A 16,192-nucleotide genomic window follows, 5' to 3' on the forward strand; every position below is an offset into this window, starting at 1 on the left:
TTTTTTTTTATTTGTTTATACTTTTTTTCTATCATTTTTGTTGCTGGTTCTCTGTTGTAGTCAATTAATAACTCACTGTAAGGATTATATTTTCACAAATGTTAGCCTGCAATGTTCTTTTGAAGTTTGAATGTGAAAAAAAAAAACCTTCGCGAAATAAATACAACATTTGTGAAGAATATCATTTGGAAATCGACAGCGAATGGGGACTGGCTGTTGTTACAATTTCTGAAATGACTGTAAAAGTATCATAGTGTATTCCAAGTGCTCTGAAGCTATACGATAGAGGAACTGACGATCTTCACATCCACCCTGTCTTCACGAAAGAAGAAGTGAAGTCCTATTCCTGAAATAATTGTGCTTTTGAGTGGTGTTTTTTTTTCCCCCCGGTGAATCTGTTGAACCGGTTTACAAAAGAGGAGTACATTTTACAAATCGGATTGATTTGTTAAACTTAATGACTTGAAGATTTTTATAGCTCACTTGAGGAGAAAATAATCAATTTAGGTCTGATCGTCACACTAAGCTATCGCATGACTTTAGAAGACTTATATTGTAGCAAATAAATCGCACCGACCACATTCACAGTGAATTTATGTACTATTCAGTGTAATTTCTTGGCCAAGACCATGCAAGATTTGTCATATGGAACTGAATCAGAGCAAGTAAATGATTAAACCTCTGGGTTAGCTCATGCTTATACTTTGTACACGATTAGCCTGATTGTTCATTAAGCTTCATAAGTTCTTGTCAGACGAACACTGCGGCCATGAATTCATCCCGTTGTAATGTTGTAACGTGAACACTAGGGTGTAATGAAGATCATGTTTTGGCTCTTCCACAGTCTTAATTCTTGCTGTCGGCTTATTTCTTTTGATTGCACATTATCCTTCTCCCAGAATCCACCTACACGTTCTCTTCCCTCTTTTTCTGCTCCTCTCCTCCAAAGCAGAGCTGGCAATGGCAAGAGTTGCCAATGCAAAATAAATCCATTTTGATGTTCCTTACAGCTCTCTTCTTCTCTCTCCCTCTCTCAAGTATGCTCTGGCAATTCAGTTATGTTTAGAGGAGCTCTGGTGATTCATGCAGTTCAAGATATTCACCGTGCCCTATTTCTACCTCTCCCTCCTCCCCTCGCTCGTCTAATGAAGTTAGTGTGTGTATGCAGCAGAGAGAAGTAGATTAGAGCTGAGGTGATGAGGCAGAAGGGGAGCCTCAGTCCTCCTGTACGCAGACCCGAGGAGGGGCTGCTGGGGTCAGCCGGGATGAATTCCCTCTGCTCCTGAGGTGGAGATCTAATTGATTTTTGTACCCTGAGCCATCTGGCTTAGAGTAAGTGTGTTTCATTGTGTGTGTGTGTGTGTGTGTGTGTGTGGAAGACAACAGATCACTTCTTGAATCTGGTTTTGGGCTCAAATTTGTTATTTAAAGCGCACTGAATGCATACTACTCTTTCTGTGGGGGATTCTAATTGAATCATTATGTGCTTGAGCATGTCTTTGACATCATCACTAAAAGTCATCTGCGTTACCGAGGACAGACGATATCATCAGTAGGCTATCTTCATTTCGCCTGAGAATATGTTCACCGAACACAATAACCAAGGTGTCTCATGCTGTTTTTTTTTTCATTTTAAAATGTATTCTTCAGTGACAAATAAAGATGTCTGAGATGATAAAAAGCAAAAATCTAATTTAAAATGAAAGTGGCTAGTATTCATGCTGTTTTCATAGATTTTGAAAAACATTTTTCTACAAAAATATTATTTGTAGTTTGAATAAATAGTGTTTTTTTTTTAATCATAAAGTAAAAATATATATATCATGGATTTGGAGCCATAAATTTGATCTGTACAAAATGTTCCTAAATAATTATTCAAACTATCAAACAAATAAATTCATTTTTACTTGGGTGGACAAAATGTGCTTTTTTTTCAAGCAATTACACATTTGAATTTTTATAAATAATACAAAGTAATAATATATATATATATATACATATATAAGAAATGTAAAATAAATTTAAAACAAGACAAATACTAAGAAAATTATTTTATTTTTAATAATAACGTTATTCATTTACGTAATTATGTATTTATTTATTAATTTCATTTATTTTTGCAAATGATCAAATTTGCAAATTGAGGCAAAAAGCTGATATGGAGATCATCTTTATGCTAACATTATGCTCAGTTTCTTCAGACACGGTTAGTGAGCTCAAGTTACAGCAGTGATGTTGTTTGTCTCTTCTTACAGTCTCCAAAGGATGATGATATTACAAATACAATATATATCAGCAACATCTATAACAGCATGTTACTGTAATGGATATTTGTTATTTGTATCAGTCTATAATAATGTGTGTGTGTGTGTGTGTGTGTGTGTGTGTGTTTGTTAGCACATGTGGGGCAGTGTTAACATCCAGCCCTGTGGCACAGTCTCACTGCTGTATTCTCAGCTGGATCAGAATCAAATAGAAGAATCGGGTTAGGTCATATAAGGTTGAGTAAGGTTTTGCAGTCATTTGTACTATTTAAATAAACAGAAATGCAATTTCTACATGCAGCAAATGCCTAAAATGAAACTCAGGTGCACTGTTGCGCAGGTGCAAATGATTAGAAGCTCATTAGAGAGTAAATGGAGGTGCACTGCCTTATATAAACATCAGAAACTTGTGGTGAGGTTTGGTCTTAGCAGCTGAGGAGTGTGGCTAAATCATGCTGAGATCAAAAGAGGCCCTCAGAAGAAACTTGCTGATGTTTGAGCAGCATTTTTAAATGACTTTCAAACAATTCATTGTTTGTCACTCCACTGTCCAAAAAAAGAAAAAGAAAAAATCAGCTGGATATTTATCCAGCTTTGGTGGTCCAACCAAACTGCACTGAAGTCACTGTGTAACCTCATGAAACTACATGTGATGTCAAGATGGGAAAAGCCACTTTTTTTTATCTAGGAATGAAAAACTCTTGACAGCATTTCATCATTTACATATATCAACATACATGTGTGTGTGGGATATATATATAAATATATGTGTGTGTGTGTATGTATATATGTGACCCTGGAGCACAAAACCAGTCTTAAGTCGCTGGGGTATATTTGTAGCAATAGCCAAAAATACATTGTATGGGTCAAAATTATAGATTTTTATTTTATGCCAAAAATCATTAGGATATTAAGTAAAGATCATGTTCCATGATGATTTGTTGTAAAATTCCTAAAATTCCTACTGTAAATATATTAAAACTTAATTTTTGATTTGTAATATGCGTGGCTAATAACTTCATTTGGACAACTTTAAAGGCGATTTTCTCAATATTTAGATTTTTTTTGCACCCTCTGATTCCAGATTTTCAAATAGTTGTATCTCGGCTAAATATTGTCCTAACAAACCATACATCAATGGAAAGCTTATTTATTCAGCTTTCAGAAAACGTATAAATCAAAATTTCAGGTTTTGTGGTCCAGGGTCACATATACAGTGGGGCAAAAAAGTATTTAGTCAGCCACCAATTGTGCAAGTTCTCCCACTTAAAAAGATGAGAGAGGCCTGTAATTTTCATCATAGGTATACCTCAACTATGAGAGACAAAATGAGAAAAAAAATCCAGAAAATCACATTGTAGGATTTTTAAAGAATTAATTGGTAAATTCCTCGGTAAAATAAGTATTTGGTCACCTACAAACAAGCAAGATTTCTGGCCCTCACACACACACACACACGCATATATATTTATATGTATGTATACACACACACACACACACATACATACGTGTGTGTGTGTTTTTTAACTTGCTTTTAAATAAGTCTTTGTGAGCTTTCAGTATCCACAGTACAAATGCAAACACACAAGTAGGGTTGTAATTTCTTTTGGCAAATTTAACCCCATATTGGACCTAAAGATCATCATAAAATAACTTACATATTCAGCCCACTGTTTATCATCCATTCTGCTTACAGAGGAAATGCAAAGAAAAGCAAGCTATTTAATTTTGTTCTGCATGATATGTAATAACCACCAGAATTCATCTAATGACGCCGACCCTTAATGTGAACTGCTGTGCTCATTCCACCTATAAAACTGTTTATTAAAATAAAGTGTGCTGAAACAATCCAAGTAAAATATGGATAGAAGAAATCTCAGTGACTTTGTGAATTCAGCATTAATCCTCGTGCCTACACGTGGTGAAATCCAGCGCTTGGCTAAATGAACATGATTTTTAAGTAAAGGGTAATGTTTTGAGCACAGATGTAGGCTATTTGTATTTGATTGTGCTATCCACTAAATTTCCCAGGGGGTGTTCTGTTCTCTGCTTCCACTCTTGGCTTGTTTCTGTGCTGTTGTCCATCAGCTTTCAGCTACTGCTGGAAACAGGCCTCTCGTTTCATTCTGTGCACACATTTCCAGCCTTGTGTATGATTTCCAGATTGTTCAATACTAAGTTGGCAGAAGGGTCATGAGAAAGCTACTCTGATTTTGAGTGCCCAGTTTGATCGTTCAGAAGACCATACATTAAGCTTTGCAGAAGGAAAGAGTGTCCTTCTATAACTGCTTTAAACATCCAGCTGCCACAAGAGTTTAAGAATATTCTGGCTTCTGCTTTAACAAAATGATTTATGGCAGTTTGACACGCACACAAACACAGTGAGTCTATTCTGCATACAGCAGAGGGCTGAGCATGAATCGCATCATTTTCAGATTTCAGTCAGATCATAGGTTTATGTTTTGTTGTATTAATAATTCATGCTCTCCATCCAAAAACCTGCATGGCAACCTGATCCTAATCAATGGTTTTTGTTGGAGCTGAGGGATTGTGTTCACTGTGCATGTCTCTGTAGGCAACATAGACTAAATTCATTAATTAAACTCATCTTTTGATATGTATGCTTAGGTCTTGTAATTAAAGATCTACAAATCATGTAATGGAAATATTCTAGAAAAGCTGTAAGTGTTGAATTCTTGAAGTATTTTATTGTGAGATGGGGAGTCATTAAAAAAAACCAAATAAAACAAACGATCAAACAAAAAGCTATCACTAAAAAGGTTAAAGCAGGGACATATAAAAGACTTTGTTGCCTTGATGTAGAGAAAGAGTTACAAATTGGCACAACCAAAAATAATAATAAAAAACAACACATTGATGATGTTTTGGCTTCATTAAAAGGGCAGCACAGTTTCATGGTGAAGGACAATCTTTCGATACAACAGCAAGGACTCATGCGTGTGTATAGCATACAATTAGTTTTCAGTAGCTTCAAAGTATAGTGGGGTAAGAGACAATAACATGAAAGTGACATGTAAAAGCTAACAGTTCTCATATACTTTTGGGGTGTTTTTGTTTTTTTCAAACAATGCATTTTGAAAATTTGAAAATAATACTTTTTCTGTTTTAAAACACTTTGAAATGCTAGAGTTCCTTCCCCAGCTTTGATTTCATTTATCTTCGAAATTATTCTTCATACTAAAATATATTATTGTATTAATACAAACTACAGTATTGTACACTACATTGTGTAATAAATAACCATAAAGAAAATACAAAAATAAGACACATAAATATAAAAGGTCTCTAAAACTAAAAATGTTAAGTTATACGTGGTGAGGGATGGGAGGGGTAATACTGCCTTTACTGAAAAACAAAACAAAACAAAAAAAATTACACAATGTTCACTGAAACTAACAACAACAACAACAAAAAAACTTCATTACAAACAAGACAAAAATTAATACTGACAGGTAAAAAGGCTGACCGAAAAGAAACGAAAAACACTAAAAGTGAATTCTTCATTGATCATATCTGCTTACATTTGTTACCTGAAGAAAAAGTGTCGTGCAGCTAAAGATAACAAGAGAAACAAGTGCACCAAACAGGGGGAAAATACTTCAAGGCTGAAAAAAGAGCTTCTTTTTTTCTCCTTTTTGCTCATTGATCATCTTTCCTGAATTCTTGATGCAGTGTAGTCCTTACTGGATTGAACAAATAAAAATAAAAATAAAAAGAGGCAGTCTTGTCCTTTAGTCAGGACTAGTGGTTTAGGTGCAGGGGTCCAAAATTTTGCTACCAAAATCAAAGACAGCATGAGCCCCACGCGAGTGTGCTGCTCAGCGACGGCGTCACAGCAACGGGACAGCACTGTTCAATGGCACTTCCAACATGCATGTTTTTGCATAAGGGTGGATGATGGGTGGGGAAGGGACTGATGGCGATCACCTGAAACACGATGAAGACTACGTCTAAAACCAGCTGTCCAGGATTACTAAGGTTTTGATATCTTGGCTTTTTGGGATTCATTTAAGCCCTCCCACCGTAACCACATCAATCTTTTGACATTTAAGGCTCACAGTCCTTCTTGAAATGAGACGACAGACAAATGTTGTGCTAGCGAGCACTAGCGTGGTATAGGGGCGTTAATACTGGAAGGTAGACATTAAACAACACAAGGCCCACATAGGTGTTTCATAGGTAACCTGGGAATATGGTAGTGCACAGGATACTTTTTTTCCTTCAAATGCAAGAAAATACTGAGTTTTGTTCATTGGCAATAAAAACGTATAGAAATCTCTCTCTTCCAACTGTACAGCTTTTTAGGGTAAACCGAGAGTGACAAAAAATTGTAATACTGATAAAAGAAATTGACCCAAGGCGTTTTAGTAATAAACATTATTAGCCAAAACGTGTATAGCTTTCAGTCCGTATATGCGTCATTTTCTTTTTTGTTTTTGTTTGTATCGTTTTTTCGTTAAACTTTGCATTTATACAAACCATACTCAAACACTGAAAATTGTCTTTATGTGGAAAAAGTAACTATTTGTTTTTATCAGGCACACCTGGGGGTTTATACACAGTAGTGGGTTTAAATGCAGCGTAAGAGCAGTTACGCTCTCTTCCTCACTTCATTCTTGTCTTAACACAGTCACTTCTCAGGAAGAGAGAGAAACATCTGCGGAGAGAAAACGTCTTTTTTGTTCCTTCAAATTAGTAACTTTGTAAAAAAACGTTGTCAGGAATAAGGGCAATAAAAACACAGTTGTGGATTCACTTCTTGTCTCCATTCATAGTGGCTGTGTTTTCTTCATTTTCAATCTTTTTCTTATCATCTGCCGGGTTCTCTTTTTCTGTTATGTCCTTCATGTGTTCAAGAGTTCCTGTGTCCATGGCCTCCTCCGCCATTTGCTCATCCTCTTCGTTTCCGTCTTCACATTCATCCTGCATCACTACGACTTTCAGCGTTTGTCCGTCATTTTCCTCATTCTCACCTTCCTCGTCACCATCTTCTTCTTGTTCTGCCCCTTCCATCCTCTCTCCCTCCCCTTCCCGGTCTTCATCTGCTCCCTGGTCGTCTTCATCTCCCTCCTCTCCGATCTTGACCACCTGAATCTCATCCTCATCCACTAAGCTCCCCGAGCCCATCTCCTCATCCTCCTCGCTCTCATCCTCTCTGGTACTACTCCCCCGCTCATCCGAGTCCAGGTTGGAGGGGGGCGAGGTCGCTGTGCTGCCCGTCCGAGGCTGCTCCTCGCCAGGATTGTCCTCTTCCTCGACTCCCTGGCCTAGCCCTTGGCCTTGAGCCTCTTTCTTACAGTAGGAGTATCGGTGGTTCATGTGTTGCGAGTAGGAGCCAGAGTGGGAGAAGCGTTTGCCGCATTTGTCGCACTGGTACGGCTTTTCTCCGGAGTGCAGGCGCAGGTGCTCTATTAGGTGGTGCTTGTGTTTGAAGGCCTTGCTGCAGATCCCACATTCATGAGGCCTCTTTCCTGCGAGAGATGAAGAAGTTGCACTCTATTAATATTTATCTTGGAGTACTTATCTCATTACTAGAATATACAGAGAATTAGAAACATTTCTGAGCTTTTTTTCTGTGCAATTGGGAGTTTCAGGTAAGGGCGAAATAGGTCCCCATGTAGAAGATGGCCATGCAAATTCGTCATGTTGACCAACAGAACACTGCTTGGTTCCAAAGTGACTTCTGTTTAAGTGGTGCTAATTGCGCTAATGTGAAAGCTAATTGTGCTAATGAAATCCGAGAGCTTTCTGACCCTGCATAGACAGCAACAGAACTACCACGTTCAAGGCCCAAAAAGGTAGTAAGGACATTGTTAAAATAGGTAGTAAAGACATCATTGGTTCAACTGTGATTTTAAGAAGGTACAGGAATAATTTTTGTGTGCAAAGAAAGCATAAATAGTAATTTTATTAAACAATTTATTCTCTTCCATGTCAGAATTCAACATGCGTTCATGAAAGTACCATGCATGTGTGTAGTGCTGCTGATGCAGTAGCCGGCGTTCTGGTGTAGAAGACGCATGCCCTGCACCTTGTTTGCAAGCAGAGGAATGCACACCTATGCACCGTTGTGATACTCTCGTGAATGAGTGTTGAAGACTGACATGGAAGAGAAGAAATTGTTGAATAAAGTCGATATTTTTAGTTTCTTTGCGCACAAGAAGTATTCTTGTAGCTTCATAAAATTAAGGTTGAACCACAGATGTCACATGGACTATTTTAACAATGTCCTTACTACCTTTCTGGACCTTGAAAGGGCTTGGTATTTCTGTTGCTGTCTATGCAGGATCAGAAAGCTTGTGGATTTCATCAAAAATATCTTGTTTTCCAAAGATGAACTAAGGTCTTAAGGGTTTGGAATGACATGGGGGTGAATAATCAATGATATAATTTTCATAATTGAATGATATTCTTTTGGGTGAACTATCCATTTAACGTGTTAAAAATCATGTCACGTCCACTAGAAGTTTACGACAAATGTTTGTCAGTTGATCGACACAATTACGCTACAGTATGATTTAGTAAATGGACTCATTTTCATCAATTATATGCATGTTTTAAAAAGCTGTCACACAGCTCAACTAATAAAGGGTCCCAACCACAAAAAACATTCTTGTAATCTCTACATGCAGCACTAGAAAATCCCCCACACCCAGTGTTCAACCCTGGATCTTTAAGGCATTAAGAATTGTATTACATGTTGTTATGTAGCCATGGACAATAAGACCAAACAATGAATCAAAACAAGCTGTGGTGCACAAGACAGGCCAGTTCCACCAAGGCCTGGAAGTTTATAAACTGTGGCTTCAGACAAAAAATAAGAGAGAGAGAAAAGACAGCACAATTTGTGGTTCAAGGCGCTGTGATGTCATTTGGATGAGTGCTGCTCACTTTTTGGCCAGGTATCTTAACAGTGAGAGGTGACCGGCTCTTGGCTTCACTAACTTCTCATGTTTTTAAAGCAAAAGAGGGAGGAGGAGTGTAAATTACTAACAGAGAACTGATGCAACAGCCTGGGTTCGGTGTGAGAAGGTAATGTATTTGGCCAGGGGATAAGGGAAAATAAGTCACCGCACCCTCCAGCACATGTAATTTAACGGAGGCTGGAACTTGAAATTCAGTTCTGCTCCCTGTGTAATAGGTAAAATTACTGCAACACAATGTATTCTGTCATAATTTCCCCTTCAATATCACTTCAAATCATATTTCTATGAATGCCCAGCCATTTACATATGAAGGAAAAATCTAAAAACGGGCTAAACTCCTTATGCCTACTATTTTCCCCTTGTGTGTGAGAATCCCACCTGTGTGTTCGTATTTATGGCGGAGCAATGAACTGCTCTTCTGGAAGATTTTGTCACACAGGTCACAGGCGTACAGCCCACTCTCCGTCCTTTTCATCTTCTTTCTCGTCGGCCCTGAATCTGAGTCTGTCTGTTCTTCCAATGTTGAGGTGACCTCTGACCCCATCTCCTGTTTCTCCTCCTACATTGTGAGAAAAAGCAGATAATTTTGATTTGATATAATTTAACCAAGGTACATTTGTATGTACATACCCGACTCTTGGCACAAGGTACATTTGTATGCACGGCTCTCACCTTGATGCCATTGACGTGTATAACGTCCTTCTGTGGAGCGTCGTTCCCTGCTAGGCTGGAGGATGTAGTGGTGTAACTGTAAGTCAGCTGCGGGATCAGGATGGTCTGATTAGTGGTGGTAAGTGCACGAAGACATTGCGCTTGTCCCTGGTCAGTGATAGCCACTAGGGTGGGCAGTTGAGTAGTCACAATGTTTATGGGATTGGCACTTGGTTGGCTGGCATATATGGTAGCATTGGTGCTTGCATTGCTGAGCAGTTCCTTCTTTGTGCAAGTCAAATTCAATGGCTCCTCTTGAGCCGAGTAAACAGTGTTTACGTGACCGCTAGCCACAGCAGCTGTAGCAGCAGATTTTGGTAGCGACAGATCGAGAGGTCCCTCGCCTTCCTCAAGAGTCCTGGCTGGGACAGGACCATCGGCAGATAGGTTTAGTGGTGAAGGGGATGTAGGGACAGTCTCTATCCCATTCTCCCCAGCTGCTACGCCCTCAGCTGGGCTACAGCATTCCCTCTCTCCTTGCTCCTCTGAGATCAGTTGCTTATCCGGCTCTGGTCGGGGTGATGCACCTCTAGTCCCATCCAAATCTCCAGGAGTGGCCTGCTCATCCTCAGCCAGGGGTGAGGAGGGTTCTAAAGAGATCTGTCCCAACTGCATCTTCTCATACCACTTCTTCACCACCTCTGCCGGAAGACTGACAGACTCTGATATCTTTGCCAGCTCCTCCTTGGTGGGCTCATTATTTAAGGCAAAGTAAGCCTTGAGCAAGGAGAGAAGGTTCTTCAGGGGAGGCTGACCAGGACACAGTCCTTCCTCCAAGTCGATCTTCCCCTCAAGGTTTTTCCCATTTACCCTATGTCCATCTTTACCACAGTGCTTAAGTGTTGTGTCATTGTGTAAAATACTCTTCTCGTCCACAGTGATGGTGGTTTTGTCCCTATTCGTCTTGACTGTCAAGTCCTCTGGCAGCTTCTGAGCCTTGCAGGCTTCTGTGTTCAAACCCAAAGATTCCTTCTTCGGACTATGAAGGACTGCTTGGGCCTGTAAAGGGTCTAGACTGTAATTAATGAAGATTTTAGCACTGCCATCCTGGTCCAAGATGGGAAGACTAATGGCCTGTATGACTTGCTGGGATGCTTGGGCAATTCCCACCCCTCCTGCTCCAATGATTCCCATCCCTGTTTGCTGTCCCTTAGCTTGTGTGCTTTCCAGCACTTGCCTGATGATGTTCCCATCCACTGCCACCTTCAGCACGTTCTGTAAGTCCCCGAGGTTGATGCTGATTGGGGATACCAGACCCACTGTTGGGAGCACAACAGCCTGTACAGCGCCCTGAAGAGGGGCTGCCGCCCCACCCTGGAATATGCCATTTATGCCTCTAGCAGATGGGGCCACCACCACAGGCTTGTACTCATAGTCCAGTGGCTCAGACTTGATCTGTGTCAAGGGAAGTTGTTCCTGAAGGGGTTTACTATTGTCCAGTTTGTCTCTGACTTGGACACGTGCCGTGGGGGAAGAGGTTGGCAGGGATGGGGAAGAGCACTGCGGGGTCTTGGCAGCCCCGGTGGCGGGAGAAGGTCGCGGCCGTCCATTTACTGAGATGAGGCCGATGCACTTCTTACTGCTGATGTGGGAACTATAAGAACCGGAATGAGAGAAACGCTTCTTGCAGTTGGAGCACTCATAAGGCTTTTCTCCTACACAACACACACAATAAAGAAATTAGAAAACCGACAATTCACATATATATAAAGAGGTCTTCAACTCTATTGCTTTTACTGTTGAGGACACGTTGTGTGGTTCAGATTTGTGATGATCAAATGAATGGAGGATAAATCTCTTTAAGTAAATTAAACAGACACTTCATAGGTGGTCCTCAAAAGAAACTACAACACAGAAAAAAAAAATATTTTTTTTTCAAACCATAAAGGCTATAAAAACAGTGTGTAGTTTTTAAAGGACACACTCTCTTCGGTAGCCTTTGACAGTAAGTACTGTAAGTACTTTGAAGTACTTGAATGCTGAATTGCCCTACAAATTTGTACAAAGAAGTGAACAAATGCACACACATATGCATGCTTGCAAACACACACACACACACACACACACAAACATACACACACACGCACAAACACAAACAAACACACACAGATACAGCAGCATAGCATATTTCAAGCAGTCCTCACCACTGTGGATGCGCAGGTGTTCTTTCAGGTGGTGTTTGTACTTGAAGGCTTTGCCACATTCAGTGCATTTAAACTTTCGATTCCCTCCTCCACCTGATTGAGTAACATGCCGCTAAAAACGTAAGAGAATGTGTTAAAATCGGATGAACAATACTGCTGTTATCATTTATATGTAAGTGTAAAATCTCATAAAAAGTGTTTAATTTTTAACCATATGCCCTTTGTATAAAATATAGCTATGTACTTTAATTGCTTAATGACAACTTTTATATTTACAGTACATTTTACAGTTTTTAGTTATTTTCTTTAGGTATTGCATGAGTGATATATTATTACTTGTGTTAAATCCAACCATTTTGAGTCTGGTTTTAAATCTTTGGGTTTCACTACAACACACAATATTCTAAAATTGCAAACTTATTCCCAGAGTTATCCCTTAGAAACAATTTTGAACATGTTAGATTTAAAATATGTCATTAAATCACACTTCTCACAAATATTACAGAATAAGGACAGAATACCTGTTCTCTGCCAGCTTTGTGTGCGGTCATGTGTCTGTCTAGCTGTGTTCGGTAGGCAAAGGTGTAGCTGCAGAGAGAGCAGCTGAAGTTGTCCTCGCTCTTCTCGTGTCTGTATTTAATGTGTTCTTTCAGTGAGGTGTAACGCTTGTAGCCACGAGAGCAATAGGGACAGGTGAGGAGCTGAGAAAATGAGTCTGGCGTGCCTGAGAGTGAGAGAGAAGAGAGTATTACAAATGGGTAGAGGTGTATGTGTGTATTCATCTGTGACTCCCTTTTTTTATCTCTCTCTTCTTTTTTCCTCAAAAGCATATATTAGAAACATGAAAAAATTTGTTATCTTTCAGTAGTTGTAAATGTATGCAAATTCGCAAACAATTATTTGCCATGTTGTTCAAATATATCTGAAGAGGTGTGCAAGTAGACTAACGTACTCTAATACAAGGGAATCCAGTTGCATGCATTTCTGGCATAGATGATTTATCTGTGAAGTGTGTGCGCGCATGTAGACATGGATCAATGCATTGGCAAATGAGAATATGAAAGTTTGGGAAGATCTTTAATGTGTTACACTTCCCGTCCTGAAATATCTCCCGCATGAAGAGCTGAAGAACAGCAGCCAAAATAAAAAGAACAAGGATTGGCAGCTGGGTAATTAAAGAATACCACCACGGCAACAAGGCAAATAATTAGGCTACATGGATGAACAATGGATTTCATAAAAAAAAAAGAAACAACATACTGGTAAAGCCTGTTATAAAAGCAACATGAATAACAAGCCAGAGAAGATTTGACAGCACATACTAACAGAATAATAAAGCCATGGATGACACATAATACGCTGTCATACATTAAGAAATTAACCAGTTTAACTGAAATGCCATTATAGTGCATACAAATTAATATATGCCACTGTCTTATTTCTCAAACCAAATGTCTAAATTTAAAGGAGACATATTATGCCCCTTTTTACAATATGTAATATAAGTCTCTGGTGTCCCCAGAATGTGTCTGTGAAGTTTCAGCTCAAAATACTCCACAGATCATTTATTATATTATTTTGAAAATGCCTATTTTGAGTGGAAGCAGAAACACGCTGTTTTTCTGGGCTGTCTCTTCAAATGCAAATGAGCTGCTGCTCCCCGCCCCCTTTTCCAGAATAGAGCTGCACCATTACAGCTCGTACCTGCTAAAAACATCTGTTTTGGTTCTGATTATCATGTTTATCGTGCTGAAATCCTGCGTTTTAAACCATATGAGTTTAAGCTTCTGATATATGGTTTTCTGAGAGCACACATCCGAAGCACACGGATAGAAAGTGGCTGTCACAGTATGCGAGTACTAAAAGTTCTCATTCACTCACAAGTTTACGTTAAAAACACACATGAGTTACAATAAACAGTCGGTTATGTCTGTGAAGGTAAACAGCTGGGAAATAAATTGGATGTTTATTTTAGATATGTGTGGCAGTAGCAATATACATTAAATAAATCAATAAATCCACTGCTCTCTTGTCTCCTCTGAGGCTGGGACTCTAAATAGTGTTCTGTGCTCGTCCGTGAAACCAAAGACAGAACAGTTAGCATGTTTTGCTCAAACTTTCACCATGGCATTAGAGCTGGTACACCGTTGTCGCTTGCGAAAACACAATAACGGTGCCATGGGTGGAAACTTACAGATTAAGGGGTGGTAATATTATAAATGAGATCCCTTTGCACGTCACCAAGGGAGCGAAATCAGAAGCACTCATTTTCTCAGACGCTTGCAGAAAAAGGCTTCCCAAAACAAAGTTACTGGGTTAATCTTTTTCACGTTTCCTTGGTTGGTAGATGCACCAGGGACCTGATTATAGCACTTGAAACCTGGAAAAGTCAGATTTTCATGATATGTCACCTTTAAGGAAACACTTATCGATGTTGTATAATACTAATATATTAATTTTCAAATGGAAAATGAGCAGGAAACACCTGGACAGGTTTCTGTCCAGCTCTCACACTCTCACACAATTACCTGTTAACAGGTAACCTATTAACCTTCTCTCTCCGGTCAGGTGAAACGTTCTCTCACTCACAAACTCACAAACAGGGACGTGAGAAAGTAGCTCAGGTATGGGAGATTTGCACAGGTGTTGCAGGTCTAACAGAAGCTGCATTTCCATTACCCTTCAAATTGCGTGAATTGAAAATATGCCTACATGGAAACATGTAAATTTCACAAAAACTCCCAAATATTGCAAAAAAGTTTTTACAAATGCATGAGGTGGTTTTTAGGCAATTCGAAAAAGGAATATATCGCAAAACTGCAATGGAAATGTTTTTTTCGCATTTACAGGTCACCTGGCGTATGTAAAAATCCAAGAGTTCACACTTATTCTAGCAACTATTTATATTCATCTTGCGTGATGTTACCCGATGAAGTGTTTACAATGTGTGTGTGATGCGTGTGTGTGTACCATTTTCATCATGTCCGCTGGTTTCTGGTGTGCCCTGTCGCGGTTCATCTTCTGGAGCCTCCGGGAAAATGACGGCCGTGTCTCCTTGCTGGAGCATCTCCTCAACCAAAGCGTCTCTGCTCCTCTCATCCTCATCTGACACACACTCCTCTTTCACTGCAACACACATAAATACACACTTACACTGATGCGCACCGCTGTGTCTGTGGACAGAATATCAGTCATATGATACGGCCCAATGCACAATAAAAATCTGAAGGATGAGTAATTTGAATGAGAGCGAATAACAGCCAAAATACTTAGTTGTGAATCACTATTAAACAGTACATTAGCTAAATACTCAGTGGATTTTGAGTGGGTATAAGCTTTAGATACATAGCTTCACGTACGTGGGTATGTTCACCCACAAAAACACATATTAGTCCTGGATTGCACATTTACCTATTAAAAGCAAATGAAAAAGAAATGACTCTGGTGCAGCTAATTCAATTTCAGGCTTAATGCACAATCTGAGCTCAACGTCCCCATTAAACGAGCTTCTTTAATTTAAGAAATGTACTCTCATTCTCTTTTGCTCACAAACGAAAGATTGGCTCAACTAACGATTGCAAATGAACAAGTGAAGGCTTCAGGAGAAACTGAGCCCTCGGGCGGCACGCTGTTCTGTGCCTTAGCAATGCGCTCTCTCATGCGTATGCTGAAAATGAGTCCGCAATGTCAGCAATTACAACTAATGGCATTTGCTAGTGAGTCAAAACAACATTCAGAAACACCTGAGGGCATTTGTGTGTCGGAACGATTTAAGAGATCCTGCAATATGTGAGGGACAAAAAGAAAATGAAGAGGGTTTTTGTTTTTTTGTTTATGTCAGTGTTCTTTTGCTCATTCTCGCTCTCTTTCTCAGCAGCTCTTTTTGTAGTGCAATCTACCCTTGTCAGCAGTGATGTCTCCATAAGGGACACTAATTCACACCGACACTGTTTATTTGTCTGACATGTAGGTTTTTCTCACCACCGTATAGACCGATGTCCTTGGTTCTATACAAAGATGACACATATCCTGTTATTTTATTTATTTTTCTTATCATTATTTAATCTTTTTTTTTTTTTTTTTTTTTTTTTTTTTCTTTTCTTTTTTAAATTTTTATTTTTTTTTC

The 16,192-nt window shown here is 39.2% G+C and overlaps 1 protein-coding gene across 4 annotated transcripts in view; it reads right to left on the minus strand.

The window, feature by feature from the left end:
- Positions 1-5,027: 5,027 nt before the first annotated feature.
- Positions 5,028-16,192, minus strand: part of zeb1b (zinc finger E-box binding homeobox 1b) — a 71,483-nt gene continuing 60,318 nt past the window's right edge. For 3 of the 4 annotated variants that reach the window (XM_016234739.1, XM_016234737.1, XM_016234738.1), the window contains 5 exons: positions 12,588-12,790; positions 12,067-12,178; positions 9,884-11,577; positions 9,590-9,770; positions 5,028-7,756 (listed from right to left, as the gene is read on the minus strand). In XM_016234739.1, coding sequence (XP_016090225.1) covers positions 7,038-7,756; positions 9,590-9,770; positions 9,884-11,577; positions 12,067-12,178; positions 12,588-12,790 — 2,909 coding nt within the window. In that variant the 3' untranslated portion in view covers positions 5,028-7,037. Of the gene's footprint in view, positions 7,757-9,589; positions 9,771-9,883; positions 11,578-12,066; positions 12,179-12,587; positions 12,791-15,036; positions 15,238-16,192 lie in introns of those variants that run through there. The other variant, XM_016234740.1, reaches the window with a different exon arrangement.

The sequence above is a fragment of the Sinocyclocheilus grahami genome, unplaced genomic scaffold (genome assembly GCF_001515645.1).
Source record: "Sinocyclocheilus grahami isolate Dianchi unplaced genomic scaffold, SAMN03320097.WGS_v1.1 scaffold457.1, whole genome shotgun sequence".
In the NCBI taxonomy this organism is placed as follows: Eukaryota; Metazoa; Chordata; class Actinopteri; order Cypriniformes; family Cyprinidae; genus Sinocyclocheilus; species Sinocyclocheilus grahami.